Source organism: Vulpes vulpes, chromosome 14, assembly GCF_048418805.1.
Source record: "Vulpes vulpes isolate BD-2025 chromosome 14, VulVul3, whole genome shotgun sequence".
Classification (NCBI taxonomy): domain Eukaryota; kingdom Metazoa; phylum Chordata; class Mammalia; order Carnivora; family Canidae; genus Vulpes; species Vulpes vulpes.
In genome coordinates this window covers 118,348,757-118,365,039 of record NC_132793.1, presented here as the reverse complement: position 1 = coordinate 118,365,039, position 16,283 = coordinate 118,348,757, and the positions used below count along the sequence as shown (strand labels likewise).

General features: G+C 57.6%; 1 protein-coding gene across 1 annotated transcript; it reads right to left on the bottom strand.

Moving 5' to 3' along the window:
• Window positions 1-11,905: 11,905 nt before the first annotated feature.
• On the bottom strand, window positions 11,906-16,078 carry MSX1 (msh homeobox 1). Its single transcript, XM_025998224.2, has 2 exons — window positions 15,421-16,078; window positions 11,906-13,114 (listed from the first exon to the last, which is right to left on the bottom strand). The coding sequence occupies exons 1-2, from the start codon at window positions 15,887-15,889 to the stop codon at window positions 12,672-12,674; spliced, it is 912 nt and encodes a 303-aa protein (XP_025854009.2). The 5' UTR covers window positions 15,890-16,078; the 3' UTR covers window positions 11,906-12,671.
• Window positions 16,079-16,283: the final 205 nt, after the last annotated feature.

Genomic DNA, 16,283 nt, shown 5'->3' with positions numbered 1-16,283 from the left:
CAAGCATTCATTCATTCATTCATTCATTCATTCAGCAGTCATCATTGGTCATCCACAATGTGTCAGCTCCCAGGGTATGCACGGCAGTCACAGCAGTGAACATTCCAGGGGAGCGATCAGACAAGAGAGGAATAGATGATGTCTGGGGGTGACGGGTGCTAGGAGGGAAAAGAATGTGAAGCAGAGTTACAGAGGGGCACAGCCATCTCTTAAGAAGTATGAAAAAGAGATGTTCAGATGATTCTCTTCAAGGACCAAGAAGAGGCTCAGGATTCTGGAGGATTCCAGAATCTCTTCCTGCTGGAATATGCCTTGTTCCCTCTATGGTTTCAGAAAGAAAACTGGTGAGGGAGTCCCTTCCCCGTGGATTGGTGAAGAAAGAGGTTTTGGACTGAGTCGGACAAAGCAACCTGAGTGCCTGACCTCACTCTTTCACCTCTGTGTGTGACACCAAGACTGTCGCTAACTCTCTCTGGCCCTCGGTGTCCTCCTCTTCCCATCAGGACGTGCAGCAATGGCTTGCCATCCGTGTGCCTGACTAGCTCTCTGATTCTAAGCAGGGGACTCCCAGGGTCCCCACTACAGACACATCATCCCTGAACCAGGCAGCAGTTCCTGCTGGCCTGCTGCCAAGAGTCCCTCCTCGTAAAGCTGGGGTTCATGGGGAAAGAGGCGTCCGATTTTACAAAGACTTGTTTATTAGCTGAGAGGTTGCTCTTACCTGTGCCCAGACCCCTGGAGGTTCAGCTCTGCTGACCGGGTCAGCGGCGGCACATGAACCTCTAGAAAGAAATACCCAGAAGCCATCTAGTACTTGGGGGCAGGAACAGCTAATGTAATTTACGGGACACAGAGCCAAAGGAAAATACACAGCCCCCAGTTCAAAAAGCAAGGCTTGGGGGGGGGGGGGTGCTGTTAAAGGTACTCGGTACTCACGTATAAAACTTTTCCTTTCCTGTGGTCTTCCTCTTGACCTGCCCTGGGCTTTGCTACTGCTATTTAGTGTTGCTTTCCCTTGCACTCTCACAAAGATCCTGGCAGGTGAGTGTAGACCCTCCCAGCTACCTGAGGGTCTCAATCTGTGATTTGGCATGCAAGGACGCAGGCCATCAAGCTGCCGGGCTCCCCGTCTGCCAGCCATCAGATCTAACAGTGGTGGGAAGTTCAAGTCAGGCACCCCCTCTCCCCTCCGACCCACTGCCCCAACCCATCGCAGATGGGTGACCCCTCGGGAGAATTGCAATCTCTGTACCAGGATTTACTAGGCACCTGGATGATGGGTGAGCAAGAGGCTTACCGCCACCAAGTTGCCAAGTGAACATGTGCCACAGCCATGCCTAATCTCTAAATGCCATGGGGGTGGGAGGGTGTACCCAGCAATGACTCACCAGGGAGCAGGGAAACATGCAAACAAGAACTGTCCCATGGAGGCAGCTGGTGGCAGCTCCAAGCCCCCGGAGCATTAGATGTTATTTATAAAACATAAATTCAAAGCTAAACTTACTAAGCAGAATCAGACCCGAGGCTGAGGCGGGTCCCTGTGTGACTGTCCTGGTACAGGCCCATGAAGCCAACCCAGTGAAATTAGAATGGGACCTGCAGCTCACCAGGTGGGGTCGGGGGAGGAGCTTCATCTAGTGAACACCTTCCAAGACCTTCTCAATCCCGGTGAGCCTGGCCAGCGCTGTGCTGGACCTACCTGGCTACAGATGCAGACCAGAGCAGGGCATCTTCCCAGATGGAAGCAAGGACTCCAGCAGCTTTAGAATCCCGCTGAGGAGGAGCAGATTTTACACAAGGAAATGAAGACCTCCCCCCCAAGATTCATGAGTACCTCCAAACTGTAGATTTTCAGAAACCAACACTTCCTGGCCCTTTCCAGAGGTCCTAAGGTAGTGATGTCCCTCCCTCTGCTCCATTGCTCTGCTACTTCCAGCAGGCCCTGGAACCTTTCCTGTGGCCCATCCCTAAACAGATGTGCCTGTGGGATGCAGACACAGATCTAAGAACTCTCCTGAAGCCAGTTCATCTGGAATCAGCTGGGGTGTCATAGATCGATTGCGGTCTGTCTTTTCACTCCAGATTTACCCCCTTGTCCACTGCGTAACCAGTTCCCCCACACCATCGGGCCACAGTTCCCTCATCTGAAAAATGGGCAGTGAGAACCTGCCCCTACAGGCTGCTAGATGATGAAGATCAGAGAAGAACAGATTTGCAAATCAGTTTAGAAGCAGAGATGTTCTTTATCAAAATAAATCATGCCAGTGACTTTCCACGGCTGAAGGATGGTAACAGCCTCACAATTCTGCCCAAGACATTGATTGGGGGCCTTTGCACTTGCTGGTGCCTTGGCCTGAAAGCCCTTTATTCAATGTAACGTCTCCTGTGTCCCCCCCACAGGGAGCACCTCCCCTCCCCACCCAGTCACATCTTCTGATCGTGCACCGCTGGGCCTGGGAGCCTCCTCTTCCCTTTCATTCCCAGTCCAGAGGCGTCCACTCTCATCTGGAGCTGCTCAGGGATAGGCACTTTGTCTTGTCACAACATTGTCCCCAGTACCGTGCTCAGCCAGCCTGGCACAGTAATAATTTGTTAAATGAGCCAGTGTTCTAGAATCTCTACCGGCCACTTTACAACTTTTAACTCAATAAAGCATATTAATCATATTGGATATAAAAGAAAAGAGAAGAAAAAGAAAATTAGGGACGCCTGGATGGATCAGTGGTTGAGCATCTGCCTTTGGCTCAGGTCACAATCCCGGGATCCTGGAATCGAGTCCAGCATCAGGTTTCCCTTGGGAGCCTGCTTCTCCTTCTGCCTATGTCTCTGTCTCTCTCTCTCTCTCTCTGTGTGTGTCTCTCATGAATAAATAAATAAAATCTTTTAAAAAAAGGAGGGGGAAATTAGTTGGAGAAGAAGTCAATTGGAAAAGGACAAACATTATATGGTCTCATTCATTTGGGGAATATAAAAATTAGTGAAAGGGAATAAAGGGAAAGGAGAGAAAATGAGTGAAAATATCAGTGAGGGTGACAAAACATGAGAGACACCTAACTCTGAGAAATGAACAAGGGGTAGTGGAAGGGGAGGTGGGTGGGGTTTGGGGTGCCTGGGTGATGGGTACTGAGGGGGGCACTTGGTGGGATGAGCACTGGGTGTTATGCTAAATGCTGGCAAATTGAACTCCAATAAAAAAAAATAAAAAAAAAAAAGGAAGAATGAGAAACCCCCCCTTTGCTGGGTCCTCCCATCCTATCTCCACCCCCATCTTCACCCCACCCCACCCCCTGCTGTCAGGAGACTTCCTGGAGTCAGACTCAGGGTCCACTTCCTAGAAGTGGAGGTCAGGGTGCAGGGGCAGCTCCACATCCCTGACACACCAGGTTCACCTGTCCCAAGCCCTCACCAGCAAAGCTGGTAGTAGTTACTGGGTCAGGAATTTCCTGACCAGGCCACCTGACCCAGGGGCTGCCAACCCAAGCCCAGAACAGCCAATTTTCCACTGGGAGGAGCCTTAGATCTCTGCGCCTGGAGGCCCAGCCTCTCAAGGGACTTTTAGGAGACAAGAAGTGCTCTGGGAAGGTTCCCAGGGCGCCTCCTTGTGTCTGGGCCGCAGGCACCGCGTGGTAACGATTCCCCCTCAACCCCCATCTCTTGAATCTCTTCCTGGAGATCCCTGAGCAGGGAAAACTGGGGATCTCTTCCAGGAGTCCAGGTTCCCGAGGGCTCACCCAGAAGCTGCTGGGTGACCTTGGGCACGTCACTTGACATCTCTGAACCACAACTGACTGTCTGTGAAAGGGAATAAAGAGAATGTTTGCCTTTAAAGGCCATGCTGTGAATCAAGGGAGAGTACAAATGTTGGACGCCTGGCACAGAGGCTGGCTCAGAGTGAGCGTTCATTTAGCGGATGAAGACCTCGCTTCCCCCCCTCAAGACCATACTAGGTGCTGGCATAAAAAAATTTGAAATCTGTCAAACCACAGCCAGCCTTCAGAGAGCTCTCAGGAGGAGGGGACACTGACAGATGTACTCGTGCAAGAATGGAAGTCCACCCAAACTCGCCCCACTGCCAAGGCTCAGCTGGCTCTGGGGCTGGTGCAGCAGAGTTCTGGGGACCCCCAGCTGGCACCCAGATGCAGGGTCTGGAGAAGAGAAGAGAAACATTGTTGGGGCCCCGGGGGCTGCTTCACCCTGAGCTTACCCTCCCACCTGCACCTTCTTCGGTGGTGTGGGAGGGAGAGGGTCACGGAAGAGAAGAGGCCAAGGAAAAAGCTTCTCTGGTCCAAGCCACCATCACCGCTCCTGCCAGGGGCGGGCGGAGATGTCTCCCACCTCGCCCCCACCATGCTCCTTATTAAAGCTGAGCAGAGCTTCTGAAAACCAAAGTCGGCCGTGGGGATCCTGTTCCCGAGGCCAGTTCCAGCCTCAGAGGCTTTGCACTTGGCCCTGTCCCCGGGAGGTTCTTCCCTTGTTGGACCTCCCGGCTCCTCCTCACCCTTTGCGTCCCAGCCCACACACTGCTCCTCCGGTCAGGGGGCCACTCGGACTACCCCCGCTGTGCTCCCTGTCCTCATCCCGTCATTTTCTCCCTCGCGAGTGCGAATCTCTATCTGAAATTCATATTTATTTGTTAGTATGTGGGTTCAATTGCCGTTGAATGAATTAATGAAAGAACACTGTGCTGAAATCAGGGATGCGGGCTCTGCCCAGACTTTCTGCACAACCTTGGCCAAATCCCACTATCCCTTCGAGCCCCAGTCTTTTCATCTGTAAATGAGTTCATGACCCCATTGGTGACGAAGGCACATCTGTAAGCCGGCATCCAGCCGGTTTCTGCACTCCCGCCTGGGTTTAGGGATGCGAGCAGCGCCCAGGGCAAGGCGACCTGTTCAGTCTTGACTGGTTGGAAGGGTTTCTGCCAAGTGCTGCTGCCTGCCCGTCAAAGCTTCCAAGCGCCCTCGTGGGCATGTGGATGAATTTCTGCCTTCACGCCTCTGGAGTCAGCAGCCGTGATTGGTGCACACAGATCTGGTCGTAGACACCCATGTGACCTTTGGCGAATCACTCACCCACTCTGTGCCTTGGTTTCCTCACTGGTAATGTGAGGTAATGAGGGTGCCTCAGTCATAGAGGATTAAAGGAGGAATCTCTTTTAATTTTGTGTCCACAGTGGCCATAGCCTTCCTTCCTTTGATCACCCTCGCAGGACAAGAACACACCTGGGCTTCAGCCCCACCCATCCCTCCAGCCTCAGGCCACGCCCCCATCTGCCGCCGGGCCCCACCCCTGCCGCTGCACTCTGAGGATCAGAACCTTCTGGCTGGAGGGCCACTGGGGAACCACCAGCAAAGGGCCTGCAGGTGGCCGTGCTGCCCCTGTGCTCTGTGCTCTGGAGTTCTCAGGGCACATTCCAGGTGGGGTGAGCCACAGCTTCTCTGCACCGGCCTGGAAATGATTCCATTCCTCAGGTCAGGAATCCGAAGCTGCGAGAGGCTAGGTGACAGAGCTGAGCAAAGCCTGCCTGGGTCAGGAGCTCTGCTCCTGCTCTCACCACTTCTGGGACCTTGCTTGAGTCACTCATCTCCCTATGCCTCCGTTTCCTCAGCTGTGAAGTGGTGCATGCAAGCCTGGTAGGGTGGATTTACTGGCAAAATCCCCATGGACCAGGAGTGGTCCTGAAGCAGGCAAGGGCTCAGCACACATCAGTTGTGGTCACATTATAGCAGGGACAGGTCTACTCTATGCCTGGGAAACCAGGTGGCATAACAGACTGCTTGCCTGAAACAGTGGCTTCCATTTGGTGTGGCCCTGACAGTAGCTGTTTCTTTGGTGATGGAGCCTCAGCTGCCACTGGGGGATTGAAGGGTGTCCTCAGAGAGAAAACAGGGTATCCTTTTAAAATAACATCCCAAAGGACCAGAGTCCAGCCTACTCTCAGGGCAGCTCATCTGAGTGGAGACAAAGGGCCAGGACTCTGCGAGGATGGCCACAGGTCCGGAGGGGAAGACGGGAACTGGCCCGGTGCAGGGGAGGCACGGAGGTGGAGGTCTCGGGGACCGCAGGGTGGCGACTGCACCCTACCCAGCCCAGGGTCAACACCGCAAATGCAGCCCGCAAATGCACGCCCTGCCGGGACCCGATGCTGGCAGGGACTTCCAGACACACCGCAGCCCTGCGTGTGGGTCAGAACCCGCTTTCCACGGGTGGGCTAGGAGGCAGCCTCCCACCCCCAGCTACCATCCTGCTTCTGCGCCGCCTGGAGCCAGCCTCCTCGCCTGTAAATGGGGCAGCAAAGGCTGCCACTCGGGGCTGCCACTCCACCAGCGCAGTCTCAGGTCGGGGGCAATCCCTCTGTCCGCCCCCAGTCAGGACCTGAATTATGGACGGGCTTTGAATTCGCCTTAACTACCGCTAAAAACCTATCTTTACTGCCCCCTGTCGTGATGCTCTGGGCCCTGTGAGCCAGGCGTTAGGGGAAGATTATGAAGCCTTGGAGAGGCGCGGCGACTTGCTAGAGATCACCACCCAGATGGCACAATCTGATCCCAGCCCCTGTGTTTGAGCTGTGGGCCTGATCATCTTTTGGAGTCCCCAGGAAGGTGTGTGGGCACACGTGCACATGCCCACATATACGTCTTTGAAATTCATCTCTTTTAAGTACTCATTATCCCATGTATAATGCTGCAAATGCCAAGCATCTCACAAAGCATTTCATTTTATATGCATAGTAATAGGAAGAGACTATTACCACGGTTCTACACTTTATATATGGGGAAAGTGAGACTCAGAGAGATTCAGTAACTTGCCCAAGGTCACACAGCTAATAAGTACCAAAACCAGGACTCATAAGACCAGATGGTCTGACTGCAGGCTAGCCATCCATCACTGTCCTATCGGTGGGATAGCTAGCTGCTTCTCAGAGGACCTCCTTCTCAGTGGGGGAGTTGGGTGCTGTTGGGGGGCGGGTAGTGCTGAGTGACTGGATGGACATTCTGGATCTTGGCCTGGGTTCAGCCCAGCAAGAGCACGGGTGGGATCTGATTCCAAGGAAGGCCTTCTAAAACTCTGCAGAGACAGGAGAAGGAGGGGTGCTGAAGGGGGTGGGAGTGGAGGGGGGTGGTCCCAGGGGAGGAGCCCCAGGAGGAAAAAGGAAAGCAGAAGTTACCAGAGGGTTCTTGTAAGGGAGCTCAGGCCAGGCACCCATTGTGCTCTGAGCTGTGCATTCTGCTTCCCTGTCCAAGTCTGAGTGGCTTCAAGTGACTTTGGTAGGCCTCTGCCTAGAGTCTCTTGCTGTGGCTGGATGTCCATAATTTCTCAGGGTTTTAAAAAACATTTATTTACTTATTTATTTATGTATTTATTTATTTATTTATGAGAGACACACAGAGAGAAGCAGAGACACAGGCAGAGGGAGAAACCGGTTCCATGCAGGAAGCCTGATGCAGACTCAATCCCCAGGACTGGGATCACTCCCTGAGCCCAAGGCAGATGCTCAACCAACCGCTAAGCCACCCAGGCATCCCAGTTTCTCAGGGTTTACCTCTTCATTCAATGCCTATCTCTAGATCTCTCCCCACCAAGATTATGTGTGTCTCCCAGTGTCACCAGCTTCTGGGTGGCAGGACTTCAGGAGGGACATTGAAGGGTGATGCCTTGACATTGCATGTTTGCCCTTATAAATCGGAGCTGTGTGTTTATGGAGATGTGTGTGTTGATTGTGGGTGTTGGGTGTGTATTGGCATGTGTGTGATGTGTGTGTGTTAGTTTCGTGTGTACAGTGTGCAGCTTATGTTGATTTTGTATGATTGGGTGTCTGTTGGCTGTACGGGTACGTGTGCCACGTTGCATTTCCTTGAGACGTGTTGTTTGGGTGTGTGACTTTGTTGGCTACGCGTGCATGTGCTTCGGGTGTACGGTTGGTGGTGTGTGCTGGTTGTGTGTGTTGAGCGTGTGTCTTGCACTGTTGTGTTAGATGTGTGTGTTGCAGTGTGTGTTGGTGCGTTGTGCATGCGACGAGGACGAGGACGAGGACGAGGAGGACGACGAGGACGCGCGAACCGAAGGGGCCTGTCTGGGAGGGCGCCTGCTCGGGCGTCCTGCTTCTGCGCGGCGCGGAGCGGGGCTGTAGGCCCGCGGGGCCGCGGGAGGGCGCTGCGCAGGAGGCAGGCCCGGGTGAGCCGAGGGTCCTCCAGGCCTGGAGCAGGGGTCCAGGCGTGGGAGGCCGGAGTGGAAGCTGTCGAGTGCGGCGGGAGGAAATCCGCGGGTGTGGAGTGGGGACTGCGGGTGCTCTGGAGAGTGGACACTTGGCGGTCGTGGGCAGGGGGCACAGGGGTTCCCAGGAGCGGCCGGAGCCGGGCTGGGGGAGTGTCCCGGCGGGGCGGCGCTGCGAGCCGCTGGGAGGGCGGGGACGGAGCCGGGGAGGCCGCGCGGCCCCGGGGGCCCGGCCAGGCCGGCGCCAGCCGCCAAGTTGAAAGGCGGCCGCAGCCTCTCCGCGCTGTTTCCCATTGCGCCCCCGAGGGCTCCAGGCGAGGCGCGGGCCGGGCTCACCTCCGGGCCGCGGGTCACGAAGGCGGGCATCCTTCAGTGGGGACCCCGCCGGCCTCGCGGCCGCGTAGGATTCGCACTCGAGGTCCCCCGCCTCCTGAGTAACTGTCTCCACGGGGCCCCCTGCGCGCCCTGGGCCTTCAGCCCGGGGTCAAGAGCGGAGAATTGAGCCTTAACACCGGGCGCTCCGGGCCGCACCCCAGCCGGGCAGATCCGCGGCCGCCCGGCGCCCCCACCCCCGCCCCGCCCCGCCCCGCCCCGCCCCGCGCGGAGCCCGAGCGCCCCCGGCCCCTGCCGCGCAGCCACCCCTCCGACCCCGGCTTCCACGCCACGGACCTTGGGCCTTTTCGGTCCAGCCTGCGTGGGCAGAAGCTGAGCTTGCAGATTAAGCCTTGCCTCCTCCCCAAACAAAACGAAAATGCCTTCCCGGACAGCTCGCGGGGCAGGGGAGATGCCCCTTTGGTTCCCCGAGGGACGGGGCTTGTTCGTGCGTGGTCAGAGCACGAAGGAGTTAAATTCGTGGAGCTGGGGCCGGTTTCGCAGCAATACGCGCGCTCCGTGGGCCTCCTCCAGCCCCAAAAAGCCGTTCAGGCACTAGGTGACCCGCAACGACAGAGGGCTGGGCAGTGTGGGCAAGGGGTGCGTCCCCGCGTGTATTCTGCCTTCGAATCTCTGTCCCCCGCCCCCCCTTATGGGCTGTGTGACTCTGGGAAATCATGTAACCTCTCTGGACCGCCAGATACTCCTTAAAAGAACAAAAAATCCTATGAGGTTGTTGGGAGGCGCGGGGGAGGCGGCTGGCCCAGGAATTCCTCTGGGCGCCGTAGGTGGTGACTCGGAGTGAATGATCCGGTGTTTCCTGCCAAAGGAGGAAACTGATCCGTAAAGGACCAGGCCTGGGAACCCCCTGCCCACTCTGCCCTCGCCTGATAAACGAGAAGCTGAGTTCGGAGGACCCGGCTGAGACCGAAGCGTGCCACCAGCCCTAGTGGAATCTGGCCCGGAGTCTTCACCGCCCCGCAGGGCGCCGCTCCGATCCAGCAAACATTTATTGGGCACCTTCTGTGTACATGCTGCATTGAGAAAGGGAATTCGAAAACAAAAAGGAGGAAGGAAAGAGCTAGACGAAAAGAAACAAAAATGGGAAAACTCGGGGTGGGGGATGTCACAGGAGTGGAGGGAAACCCGGACCCAAGGCGGCAACGCGGGCGGAGGCGCGCTGGAGCGAGGGTCCCCGGGGCCGGCGACCTCCTCCACCGGGCTGAGGTGCTGGGTGGGGGGAAGGGGCGCGCCCGCCTCGCCTGCAGCTACCGCCTCTTTGGAGCCGCGGCGCGTCTGCAGAGCGCGAGCCGTTGCTCATTACTGCAATTATGTTGCTCTGAGTTTGCCTCGACCCTAAATTGCCAAACTTGGAGGAGGCAGGAGGCCCGGGAGTCCGAACCAGAGGAGACACCTGATCCTGCCCCCACCATTTCCCTACCCGCGCTGGATTAAAAGACTCCAGGGCTGCGGGGAATGAGAAAATTCAGACCCATCCCTATTCCCCGGGCGCCCTCTCCCGCGGGGATTCGTTGGCACATTCCAAGATCCTGGGAGCGAGGAAGAATTCCCGGGCCCATTTCGCAGATGAGAAAACTGAGGAACGGATACCTGGAATATCTTCCCCACCCAAAGTCAGGCGGTCAGTAGGCGGCAGGGCTGGGGTGAACCGCCTCGGCTTGTCGGACTTCAAGTCCGATGCTATCCCCAGGACAGGAGAATCTCCGGGGGGCGTTCCAGAAAGGAACCCGGAACGTTTGTCCCGCGCTCCGTCACCGTCGGGCTGCTTAGTTTGTATAGGGGGAAAACAACTCCTTTCTGCGTCTGCCAGAAGCAGCGATGTGCCTCAGCCCTCGAGCGCCTTTAAAGGACTACGTGACTCTGAGAGCTTTTTGCATCTAACTCCTCTCTCGTGGGGACGAAGAGGCCCGGATCCGGGTTCCGATCGCGCATCTGGGAGCCCAGGAGTCTGTCTGTCTGGAGCCGCGGGGCCGCACTCCACAGCAAGCTTGCTTTCTTTTCTTGAGGAGGGGAATTATTATTACGTGTTGGGACTGCAGCCCGGGCCTCCGGGATGGGACGTTCGGAGCTACGGAGACTGGAGGATCCATCGAGGAGACCGAGGGTACCCCGGAACTTGCAGGCGCCGGCGCAGAGCCCATCCCCCGGGGTGCGTGCGCGCGGGGCTGCGCTCTCTTGGAATTCCTAGGCAGAGCTCCGGTCCCCCGGGGCTAGAAGCCGCTTGGTGCGCCCCAGACCCTTTCTTTCCACCCTGCGCCTCGGCCTCTAGCTGTGGAGACGTCCACCCTCCCCAAGTCCAAAGCCAGGTACTTGGAGTTCTAACAATCCTTGGCCTGCTGGCTTCCAGTGTTAACAGCTCTTCGCGCGGCAAAGGCTGCCTGAGGCTGTCCCGCGTGGAGTTTGGAGGCGCCGGCCAGTGCGGGACCGAGGCAAGGCCCCGGAGGGGGGGGCACGCAGATCTGGGGAGAATGAAGCCAGGGCCCCCAATTCAAAAGGGAACAGAGCGGTGCCTGGAACATAGTAGGCTCTGTTTACCAAGAGATCATTTTCTGCCATCAACATCCTTGCAGAATTCCAACCCCAGGAGGCTAAACTTGGCGCCCGTTCAAATATATTCTCCTGGAAGCCCGAATTTAACCTACTATATAAAAGAAAAACCAACTTTGTGAGCGTTTGGAGGCAGGGGCTCATGCAAAGGACACGCCAAGGTGGGAAGTGTACTGTCGCCTTGGGTTTTCAGTAAAGTGTTGTTTTTAGGGGTCGTAATAGGGGGTGTGAAGGCGTTCACATTATGGCAGCTCAAAATTAGATCCACAAACCGGCGCCTACACCAGCGCAGCGATTTAGAGAAGCAAAGCAATGCCTCCGCCCCCCACCTGGCCTCCTGTGGGAAAAACAGGTTTGCGGGGGTGGGAATTGTCTGGATTAGCTGTCTGCAGTCATCAAACCATTTGGGTGATTCGCTTTGTTTTCATAGACAGGTTAAAAGGGAAGAAAAAAGAAAGAGTCGGTTATGGGTCGCCTGAGCAAGTGTCGATTTCAGCTTAAAGTGAATTGGAAAATTGAGCCTAATTATCCCAGGTAATTGCTTCAATTCTCCACTTGACTTTGCTAACGCAGATCTGTCCTGCGTGTTCAAAAAGACACCCCCCCCTCCCCGAATATCCTGAATATCCTGTTGTCACCTTTGAAAGGTGCAAGTGTAAAACTACCATCATGCTGAAAAGCAATTGTATATGTGAACAGAAGGCAAGAAGTAAAAATTCAAATAAAAGCCTAAATCAATAAAGAGATCTTTTTTTGTAGCTTAAAATTAATTTATTTAACAAATATAGCTATAATATAAATGATAATAAAATTTCAAATATACAGTATATTACACACAATCCCTTCCAAAGGGATTCTTGAGAGTCACACAAATGTACTGTTAAATAGAAACAGGAGTTTTAAATTTTATTTTACAATTTTTTTCTGGTACTGGTGAGAGAGGTACCTTCAACCTACCTTGGCAACGCATCTGTGTATCCCCCCTCCCCCCACCGAAAGCAGACGCTTTGCTGTTGAAATTCTCTTAAATTTTCCCATGGATGGACCGGGGTTTCCATCTCCCGGGCATGCTCTTCTCTCTGGGTTTTTTTTTTTTTTTCCTCCAACTGTTCTTATTTTCCAAAATCTTCAAACGTGCCTTTTTCAGTGCTTCTCCCGCCTGGTGTCAGGACAGGATGCAGCCTCGAGCGCTGGTCGGACCACTGACTCTGCTGAGGACCGCTGGGAAGTCAACACCTCTCTAACCCCAGTCCCTCCATCTGTAATACAAAGGGTAGATCTAGATTCTAGAAGAGCGTTAAGGGCCCCTTCCAGCCACTTTTCGGGGGAGGGGATCAGACAACGGAGAGTGAACGCAGGGAGCAGCCGAGGATAAACCGGAGCAGCGTGGGAGTTACAGGGAGAAGGAGCCGGGCGCTGCCGACCAGGGGAGCTCGCCGGGGAGGGCTCCTGCGGCTTGCAGGAGCCCGGGGCTGGAGCAATCAGCTGGTACCACAGGTAGGCGGCCCTGGGACCCTCTAAGTCAGGTGGTACATGCTGTAGCCCACGTGGGCTGTGTAGAGTCCCACGGGCGCCACCGGCAGCGCGGCGCGCTGGAAGGGGCCGGAGGCACCGTAGAGCGAGGCGCCCGCCGCCGCCGCCACCGCCGCGGGGCCGCCGAGCGGGAAGGAGAGGCCGAAGGCAGCGGGTGGCAGCATGGGCTTCGCGGCCATCTTCAGCTTTTCCAGCTCGGCCTCCTGCAGTCTCTTGGCCTTGGCGCGGCGGTTCTGGAACCAGATCTTCACCTGCGTCTCGGTGAGGCTGAGCGAGCTGGAGAACTCGGCGCGCTCGGCGATGGACAGGTACTGCTTCTGGCGGAACTTGCGCTCCAGCGCCAGCAGCTGCGCGGTGGTGAAGGGCGTCCTCGGCTTGCGGTTGGTCTTGTGCTTGCGCAGGGTGCAGGCCGGGGGGCTCAGCCGCCCTGGGTGGGGGGGACACCGAGAGAAAGGCAGCGGGTTAGGAGAGCGGCGCGGGAGTGTCATCTGCCCACAGGTAAGAGTGGTCAATATCAATACCGGCCATTCATTTTCGTGAAGCACCTCGGATGCCAGGCGCTGGGAGGTGACACTTGGAAAAGATTTTCTCCAGTTGCCACACCCCGCGGGGTAGACGTTCCTGTCTACTTCTTGCAAATGAGGATACAAGGATTCCAGGTGAAATGTTCAGGGCCCAAACTTAACTGGGAAGGGATGGGATGCCTTAATGCTAGGTGGCAGCTTAGGGGGTCCCCTCCTCCGACCGAGGCCGTATGTGTAAGTGTAGGATCGGTAGGTGTTAATGAGGTTGCTGAAACCTGCGGGAAAGGCCCTGCACCCAACCCAGCATCACTGAATCCAGTATTGTGGGTTGGCTCAACGCTTTTTATCTGTGCTCATCGAATGTTCAGCGCTAGGCTAGGCCGTTGCGTGGCATCCAACCCAGATCTCCAAATTCCACTCTTTCCCTTGGAACAGCATGTTCCTACAAGGTTCTAAGGGCAGTCCCAGGGGACCCAGAGGCAGAGCAAGGCTCCGCGGTCAGGCCATCAGGAAGGTGGCACCACTGCCATATCTCAAATATATGAAGTGCTGGTGGGGGTGGAGGGACTTCTGATGGTCTGTTGTCTCTTGGGTCCCTCTCACCCTCAGTGCCTTGGTCCTCTGGTCACACACAAATGGGAGTAGGTGGGAGGGAGACTGAGATCACTTCTGCTCAACCTGTGTCTCCATTGGCAGAGGACAAAGGTGCCAGGCTTTTCCTTATGGCTTCAAAATAAACCTCAGGGATGCGCCGTTGCCAGAGCACCAAGACAGAAGGCTCCCACAGGTCCGAGACTGAGTCCTCTGGGCCCGGTCAACCCCTGCCACACCCGGCAGCCATGGTCAGATATAACGTAGAACAAATTATTTCCAGGGCAACGGGGATCGCAGAGACTCTGGGGTCCTGGGGAAGCCCCTAACTGAATTCCCAAGTCCTGAAAAGCTGCTTTCCCTACCCAGCAGCCTCCCTTGGGAAAAATGAAATCAAGCCCAGAATGTTTCACCATGCGGGTTTTGCCTAAGCATGCATTTTTTTCGTTTGTGTGTGTGTGTGTGTGCTTTAATGATCCTTTGGGCTCACAGACCACCAGGATATGAGTCAAACGAAACCTCGTGTTAACATCCCCCTTCTTCCCAGCTCCAGGCCATTCACAGCCGGGAAGCAGTTGGCCCCCAACCCGCTTTCCGCCCGGCCGCCTGAGGGGCGGGCGCCCAGGGAAACGTCACTCCCTGCGGTAGCGACAGCACAGCCCTGGGCCACTTCTCCAGCCATTAGGCCTAGGGAGGGGCTGGCCTTTCAAAGACGTTTAATCCCCAGATAAAAATCATTCCTCAGCATCACGCCATTGAATTCGGGTTGCTATTATGCCGCGCAAAATAATCGGAGGAAACGAGGAAAACTTGGGAATTTCCCGTGCTCCTGAAATATCTCCGAGCGCGTTTGCTGGGCAAGAGGAGCCGGGGGGCCGCGAGGCCTTGGAACGACCCCGAACGCGCCTGGGACTGCTGGAGTCCGCTTCAGGGGCCGGGTCGGCGAGGTTAGGGCGCTTCCCCACCGCCGGGGAGGGGGCGCCTCCCACTAATTGACTTGGTGCCCCGCCCCCTCCGCTGGAACCTGAGCGCCCCCTCCCACTGGAGGGCCCAGCCCCGCGAGCACTAAGTATCTGCCCGAAACTTGAAGGGGGAACTTTGCAAGAGGTTCAGAACCTCTGGGCAAAGAGATACTTGAATGCGGGGGGGAGGGGGGGACAGTCTTCTACTACGAGAAAGTGAAACTCTGTGCGCAGGGAAGACGTCCGCACCACTCGCACCCACCCGTAGGGATGACGGCGGAGTAACAGGGCTTAGGGGCAGATGGGGAAGTGGGGACTCCTGGGGTCCTTTGGTGAGGGCTGAAGGAGACGGTGCGCGGACACCTGGTCCTACAAGTTGACTCCCACCCGCAGCGTCCCCTCCGGGCCAAGGCGAGGGGCCCGCGAGAGCGGCCCGAGAGCTGGGTTTCAGCCAGGCCTCCGTGCCCCCAGCTGATGGGAGAGGGGAGAGGGGTAGAGCCGTGCCTCCCCGCCAAGCGAGCCGCAGCTCGGGCTCCAGGTACCGCCGCAGGTACGCGCCGCTGGAGACTAGCAGGCGCCGGCGCGCGGCCTGGCGCCCTCGGGCCCCGCGCCCCCGCCCGGCCCCCTCCCCCGCCGACCGGGCTCTGGCTACTTACTGGCCGGGGGCGGGGAGAAGCGGGGGTTCTGCATCCACGGGGTCCTCTCGGGCTTCTCGGGGCTCTCGGCTTTGACCAACGCATCCTCTGGCAGCTTGAGAAGTCCTCCCACCGAGAAAGGGCCCAGCGGCCGCGGCGAAGACGGCGCGTCCGGGGCTCCCAGAGAGCCGGGCCGGGCGCCCAGGGGCTGCGCGGACCCGCCCGCCGCCTGTGCGCCCTCGGAGGCCACCAGGGCGCTCTCCTTGGCCCCGGGCTTCCTGTGGTCGGCCATGAGCGCCTCCACGCTGAAGGGCAGCAGGGAAGGGGACACTTTGGGCTTGGCCCCCTCCTCGTCCGCGCCCATGGCGGCCGCCGTGGCCGCGCTGGCGCTGGGGGCCTGGCCCCCGCCTCCCCCCGCCGGCTTGCCGAAGGCGGAGTCCTCCACTTTGACACCGAGTGGCAAAGAAGTCATGTCAGCAGCCGGGGCCATGCAGAGCCGGGCCCCCCCTCCAGCCGCAGCACGGGCCAGCCGCCGCGCATGGGCTTCGGGCGGGCGGGGAGCGCGGCCGGCCGGTCGGAGCGCCCGGGGCCCTGGCCGGGCGGGCCCTGGCGCGCGCGCCTCCCGCCCCTCCCCAGAAGGCCAGCTCCGGCGCTCGGGGCCTGGTCGGGCGCGGGCGGCGGCGCAGGCCGAGCTCCCGGGCGCGCTCGCCGGCTCCGGGTCGGGCCGCAGCTCCCCAGAGAACTTGTTAATAAGGCGAGGCCCGCGCGGCGGCGGCCAATCAGCGCGCGAGGGGGCGGGCCCGGCGCCAGCCATTGGGCCGCGCTCGTGCGCACTGGCCCCGGGGCGCCCTGGGCCGCGGGGCGCGCGGGACGGGGCCGGGCCC